Source organism: Corylus avellana, chromosome ca1 (assembly GCF_901000735.1).
Source record: "Corylus avellana chromosome ca1, CavTom2PMs-1.0".
Lineage (NCBI taxonomy): Eukaryota > Viridiplantae > Streptophyta > Magnoliopsida > Fagales > Betulaceae > Corylus > Corylus avellana.
The window spans coordinates 41,808,484-41,815,764 of record NC_081541.1 but is presented as its reverse complement, the minus strand read 5'-3'; the positions used below and the strand labels follow the sequence as shown (position 1 = coordinate 41,815,764).

The following is a 7,281-nucleotide window of genomic DNA, read 5'->3' as shown; positions in this document are numbered from 1 at the left end:
AAAAAAATGCAATTCTAACATATTGTTTATTCTCTTTTCAGCTTTCTTTTAAATATTATTTCACAACAATTTGATAGAATTCAGTAGTTTTTTTTTTTTTTTTTGGTGAGAGCTCCTTGATGAAAATGTGTCTTTAATATGCAAAACTTTGAATTACTATCCATATGAATATAGTTTTCAAGACAATAACTCTCTTTGTTCAATTTAAGGACAGAGATCCCAATCATTGCCTTAATGACTATTTTTACTCGCTTCGGTTTTATTGTTATCGTAAATGGTATCTCGTGAAAATGATTCCTCCATTCATAAAATAACTTGAAGTACATGTTAAATCAATCAAAATTTGAAATTTGTCATGTGACCATACGCCTAATACATACTCTGCTTACCGAGAAAACAATACAAAGAGGAAAAGAACAAAAAAGGAGTAGAAAAACATAACAGATTGGCAACCATTGTTTCAAAATAAAGCTGCACACCTCCAATTATACAGGAATTAATACACAGATGGAGAAAGTTGTAACAATTTGCACCAGCCTTTTGAACCATCTGCAAGCATCAAAGATGGATAAACATTCATTAGAGATCGACGTACCTGTAGAGCAAAACTTCGTACTCGAACTACTGTCTTAACAAGAATCAACAATAAAGAATAATTTATTTTCTGTATCAGTTAAAATATAATTTAATAACTTCTATATCTACTTGGATGCAAAACTTTTTTAGAAATTATCAAAAATTGAATGAGCAGTGAGACATACCTCTTTATATTCATAATCCGGATCCGTTTGTTGATGATGGGGATACAACGTTAAGATAATCCCATCTACTTCTTCTCAATGAAAATTAAATGAATGAACATGATCAATCCAGTTACTGAATATGAATGCCAACCTTATCAAAGGATCAATATCTAGTTACTTACCTATATTTGGAGGGTCAAATAGTAATGAAAAACTCATATTCGAAGGCCTCCTCTCTCAACGTTGTCGCTTGGGCATTTTAACAAACACCTATCCTCTTGCTGTGGAAACCAAACAAGAATAGAAACGTTCAGTGAACCCAACGCCAACATTTAGACCAAAAAAATAAAAACAAATAGAGAATCAAGTGTTGTTGGGAAGAAGAGAGGCAGTCTGTGATTCTCCCTTTATGAGATCCAAAAAGAAATGATGTAACAATAAACTGACCTTTGGATTTATTTCTTGAAACTTTACTTGCATCAAACAAAACTCGGATTCACGGATTCTCCTATTCTGGTTCATAAATTAATCTCCCATCAATTACAATGCAAGGGATGTGGGCTATCTTGAACCACTCTGGTCCTCGATCTTTCTTGCAACGTTTTTCTAGTAGAGGACATCTCTGGATATAAAGCCGCAGGAGTGAGGGAGAGAAGCCATCCTCTGGGAAGGACGTGAGCTTTTCACAATCCAAGATAAACAAAAATTGAAGAGAGGCAAGGTTTTGAAAGCCTTTGGAAGATAAGCATTTCAAATCCGGGAAGTCTCTGATGATGAGGCTGGTTAGAGAGACAGGTAGCATCATCTCTGGGAAGGACACCAGATGCGGAGAGTGACCGAAAATATCAAGTTTTTTAAGAGAGGTAAGCTTGTACAATCCCCCCTCAAAAAAGGCCTCGTTAAACGACGCCATATCATCGATAGAAAGTGATGTTAGGCTGGTGGGAAAACCTACTTCCGAAAATGATACATTAATGCTTGGACATTTTCTTATCCACAATCCTTGAAGAGAGGTGAGGTTTTGTATGCAGTTGGGCGAGACCTGCATTTTCTCACATTCGAAAATCGAAAGTGATCTCAGGTTGGCAGGGAGCAACCCTTTGTCTGGGAAGGAAACAAGAGTTTGACATTTGAAAATATAAATATTATCCAGATGGCTGAGGTTGTGTATGCCCATGGGTAAGGATTTAAGATTCTCACATGATTCGATATCAATCACTTCAAGAGACGAGTTGTGATGGAAGCTCTTCGCTATCGACTCCAGATTCTTACAATTCGAAATTGTGAGGGATTTAAGTGTTGTAGGTAATTCTCTGCTTGGTGTTAAGGATTTGAGCGATGGACAATTCATAATTATCAAGTGCTCAAGAAGAGATGTGCTGCTGCCACAATTGTTGACATCATCCCCATCCAACGAAATCAGCATATTACAATCTTCTATATATAGCCGCTTTAGCATTGGAGGTAGTTGGTCTACTGCAAAGTACGTAAGGGAAGGACAGTTACTGATATGAATATACTCAACACACGTGTTGTTGTGCATCATTGACTTGGGTAAAGATTCTAGGACCTCGCAATTTCTTATCCTGATTTCTTTGAGTTTGGATGGCCAACCCAAATGTAGCTGCTCTTCCACTTCTTTTGCCACCAAAGAAACAAGTTTGGAACAATTAGAAATATTCAAAACACGAAGACATGGGAGATGTTGTAGTAATCCCACATCATTTGACCACAAAGGCGTAAGCTCCTCACAAGTTTCAATCGTCAAATCTTCCACGCTTGTCAGCCCTTCCATTATAAACCCTTCTATTTGACATGTGAATTCTGAAATTGTTGAAAGAGACGAGAAGCGTAGTGAACCGAAGTCAACCTTGCCTCTATGCACCACCCCTTCTGATTCCTCAATTTTTAGTTTGCATAGCTCTGGAAAGCATGAAATTGAAACCACCAATTGCCTACATTGATTTATCACAATGTTTTGTAATAAAGGAAGGTGGTTTGGTAACTTACCGACAAGCTTGGGACACCTTATAAAAGAAAGCTTAAGCAGTTTTGGAAATTCTTCACAAGGAATCCAGTTCTCCCATTCTTGCATATTCTGGAAACGCAAAATCTCCAAGGATTTGAAAGCTTGTGAGCAACCTTCCTCGCAAAACTCACTTCCAATATTTTTCACACTGGCCATGCCTTTGATGAAAAGTTCTTTAAGTGATGGTAACTGGCCCACTGCTGGCAAGGTTGTGCACTTTGCACAACTTTCAATCTTCAAAACTATCATATTACAAAATGAGGGAACTCTTAACCAAGTTGGAAATTCTGCACCGCCATAGTGTCTAATAGTGAGCTCTTTTAAACCCTTGTGAGGTTGTAGCATGTTAAGTACCTTTAATTCACTTTTTCGATCTTGTGACTCATCTATGTTTCTACTCCATTTCAATGACAACCCATGGAGATTGTGTTTTTCAATTAACCTAGCGTCCCTCGCCTCCTCAAGATTAATCACATTTTCCAATCCTGAAATGCAAAGTGTCTCTCGAAGATGCAACAAAGGCCCTAACTCCTTTACCCCGGAACAACTACCTTTTCCCACAACTAGATTAGACAATGATTGGAGACAAGTTAATTTACCCATTTGCGGAGGCATTGCATCCAATGCACGTGCTCCTTGAATGTTGAGATGTCGCAAATTGACTAGGTTAGCAAACGTTGAAGGCAATTTCTTTAGATTAGAACAATCCTCCAAAATCATTGTCTGTAAATTATAGAGAGTGGCTATTGAATCAGGCAAGCTTCTGATTTTAGTGAGAGAAAGATCAAAGGACCGTAGATGCTTGAGATCACCAATTGACTCTGGTAACTCAAATATGTTGTATCCCCTCAAAGAGAGCACCCTTAAGCGCTGCAATTTTGGCAATAATTCAAGAGGAACATTACTAGTCAAGTAACAATTGCCTGGATATGGAAGCATAAGAGGTAGGAAGGTTCGTAAACATGTGAGATCATTAAAAATCTCAAACTTTTGAATGCCATCATATTCACCGCCAAGGTAAGATGAATGTCGAGCCTTCGTAGAAGGTTTCCTTCCATTATTACCTCCAATTCTATCCTCCATTTTAAAGCATATATCTCCTGCAACCTTTTCAGCCAAATCGTTGATGAGGTCATGCATAAGAAACCTTGATTCATCCTTGAATGATTGTTGGAAAAATGACCTCGACAGCAGATTGTTAAAATACTCGCTACCCAAATCTTCCATTTGCTTTCTCCCATCTCGTGGTTGAAGTAAACCTTCTGCCATCCATAGTAGAACCAACTGTGTCTCCTCAAATTCATAGTCCTTGGGAAGTACAGAGCAATACACAAAGCACCTCTTTAAATGTGAAGGGAGATGATGAAAGCTCAACATAAGAGCTGGATCAATTTCACTTCCCACTTCTGGTAAATCCCATATCTTGCTCTTCAATACATCTTCCCACTCATTAGGCTCCATTTTATTGCGTAAGACACCTCCAAGTACTTTCGCTGCCAAAGGGGAGCCTTTACACCTTCCAACTATTCCTTCACCAATATCTTTGAGGTTTAGATGTGCACTGAAGTCTCTTTTCCCCAATGCATGATGGGCCAATATAGACAAGCAAACATCATTTGACAACTCTTTGAGTGAGTAAGCAGCTGGAATGGTACCTGTCTTTGATGAAACTCCCACATTGCGAGTTGTGATGACAATTGCACTTCCTGAAGCCCCTTCTTCAAAAGGAGCACGTAAGATACTCCAGTCATGGTAGTTTTCATTCCAAAGATCATCTAAAACGACTAAAAACTTCTTCCCCTTCACATTCTCCTTTAGTTTATTTTGCAACCAATTTAGATCCTTACCCTCACAATTTTCAGGGGTGAGAGATTCTAAAATTGTTTTTGTCACCCTAACAACATCAAAATCTTCAGAAACACAAGCCCATGCCTTCATATCAAAATAGCTCTGCACTTTTTCATCATTGTACACAAGCTGGGCAAGAGTTGTCTTTCCTATGCCCCCCATACCAATTACAGGAATCACAGAGAGTTGAGCATCCCTACATTTTTCACCCACCAGCAATTCAAGTATAGCCTCTTTATCTTTTTCCCTCCCATAAACATTAGCTTTGGTCACTACGGAAGTTGGCGCCAGTGTCTCTCTTGTTCTGCGTGACCTCCTATCAACATTTTCACACAATTTCAGATCATCTTTTTGCTTCACCATCTCGTTGAATCGATCAGTGATCTCCTCTATCTCTGACCCCAGCCTATTGTTGATCTTGAAACCAGTACAACAAGCAGGGATGAAGTTCCGTACCTTACTTGTGCTGGCCTGATTTCCTCCCGTCAGTTTCTGTTGCAAAGCTTTGGTGGCGAACTCATCGAGGATGTCATCCACATCGTAAGCCAAGTCTCTGAGATCATCTAGCCACTTCTTCACTGCCACGCCATTATCTCGCTTCTCCTCTGCATCAGCAAGCACAGCCTCAATTCTTGACAGCATTTTGCTCCACTTATCCATCTTTTTCTCAAGTCCCTCTCGGCGAGCAAAGTTGAGCAACTCCCGAGACGAGAGACGGTCAAAGAGGACTCCAAGGAACGCAGAAAGGAGGGCTTCCGCCATTGTTTTCTTCAGGAATCAAGAAAAACGATGCAAGGGTTGAGGGTAGCCAAGCACTGAAAGCAGAAAGTAATTGGTGGGGATTTATCATTGAATGTTATCTCTCTTTTTCTAAAGCAACGTCCATGGACCATGATGAAATTACCTATTCCTTTCCTGTTTGTTTTATTTCCCTCTGGACAGAAATTTCTGTCCTCTGTGTTTTTCTTATCTTTAGTTGTTTGGCCACGGATGGCTTCTACGTTATCTATCAATTTTTTATTTTTTATTATTATTATTTTTTAAAGTCGTTATCTATCTTTTTCGAATAACTGCAACACGTACACTTTTTTTTTTCCTCATTTTTTTTTTTTTTAATTTTAATGTAGCATCAAGTGTATGTTTGGGTGTGTGCATTTTATTGATCTAAAATTGGTTTTAACATTTTAAAAGTTCGTTTGGAAAAAAAAAAAAAAAAAAAAAAAAAAAACTCGTTTGATAAAAAAAATTTGAAAGTATTTTTAAGGGTTAAAAATGACCAAAACGCGCTTTGGACAAAAGCTTAAAAATGAAATTTTTTTTTAAAAGAAAAACGCATTTTAACTTAAAAGACCTTATTTTTCAAACAAAATCATAAACATGCTCTAAAAAGTATCATTCATCCAAAGTTTTATAATGATTCATTTAACTTTTAATGACGATCGATTTTTGGTACCATGACATAGAGTGTGAAAGTGAGTCTGCCTAGCACTTCTTTTCTCGAAAGCATTGTCCAAAAATTTTTTTTCCATCTGTTTGTTAAGAAGACGAAATAAAAGTCAATACAATAGGAGTGGCCACTCTTTCTCCATTTATTTGGGAATGTGTTTGAAAAATATAACTTTGCTGCCCAAGCAGCCTCTCGAGCTTCCTTTCCAAAGTTCTTTTTGTTGGTAAATGCAGTCTGGTAAACACATAAATAGGTGGTCATATTAGTATTAGTTCTATAGAACTAACAATAATAGCAAAGTCAGGATGTTAAAGACACCATAATTTTATAGATAGATTAAATTCTGTAGAAGTTGCTTGCGTAAGAAGTTTACAAATGCTTTATGAATAAATTTGTGATATTCTATCGGTTCTAGAGTATTGTCTGTTAAGCTTTTGGGACAAGTGGTAATTTAACATAGTATCTGAGCAACGGTCTTTTTATTTGAACCTTGTCTCCGTCATTCACCTCATTTTTTTGAATATTTAACGTGTTAGACCTTACTTATTAAGAGTAAATTTGAGCCCACACATAAAGAGAGTGTTAGAATATTAATTTAATAATTAAATCAATTTGTTTTTATCTACTTAAATTTTTGAAATTAGTAGTGATTGAATATTGTTGGGTCATCTTATGAAAACTTTAGTTTCGCTTACTTTTTGGTAATTTCAAGATCAATGCTCGCTAATAAATCATTTCCAAACCACAACAATTTGATTTTTTTTTTTTTTTTTATTCGTTTCACCAAAACAAGCGGATATTTCGAAAACAAAAAAACAAAAACCTCAAATATATTTTCTATTTCTTAAACAGTGACTAATTAAAGTTGGAGTTATCACCCATTATAACACACGCTTCACAGTCGAAGCATCTCTTCATCAAGTTTCGGCCATAATTGTTAAATTATTATTTGTTTCAAAAGTTTAAGTTGATAAAAATATGTACTAATTAAATGAGGAGTGAATGATGGAGTTAATATTCGAACTCAGGATTTTTGACTCTGATAATATATTAAATCACAACTTTATTGTTTCAAAGCTTAAGTTGATAGGAAGATGTATTTCAACAATGGTAGCAAGTTCTGGTCATAGTAGTCAATGTCGGTTGTTAGATCAACACTCTCACGATTCATCTTACATGAACATAACAAGGACATAAATCTTTTATGATAAATG

The 7,281-nt window shown here is 36.7% G+C and overlaps 1 protein-coding gene across 2 annotated transcripts; it reads right to left on the bottom strand.

The window, feature by feature from the left end:
* Nucleotides 1-428: 428 nt before the first annotated feature.
* On the bottom strand, nt 429-5,515 carry LOC132185780 (putative disease resistance RPP13-like protein 1). 2 transcript variants are annotated; one of them, XM_059599578.1, is made up of 4 exons: nt 1,191-5,515; nt 926-1,024; nt 762-832; nt 429-549 (listed from the first exon to the last, which is right to left on the bottom strand). In XM_059599578.1, the coding sequence occupies exon 1, from the start codon at nt 5,380-5,382 to the stop codon at nt 1,252-1,254; it is 4,131 nt and encodes a 1,376-aa protein (XP_059455561.1). In that variant the 5' UTR covers nt 5,383-5,515; the 3' UTR covers nt 429-549; nt 762-832; nt 926-1,024; nt 1,191-1,251. The 2 variants fall into 2 exon arrangements, with proteins under 2 accessions (XP_059455561.1, XP_059455553.1); XM_059599570.1 differs by having other exon boundaries at nt 762-1,024.
* Between the last annotated feature and the right edge of the window lie 1,766 nt (nt 5,516-7,281).

Coding starts and splice junctions, on each gene's coding strand:
- LOC132185780 (XM_059599570.1), bottom strand. CDS start 5,382: ATGGCGGAAGCCCTCCTTTCTGCGTTCCTTGGAGTCCTCTTTGACCGT.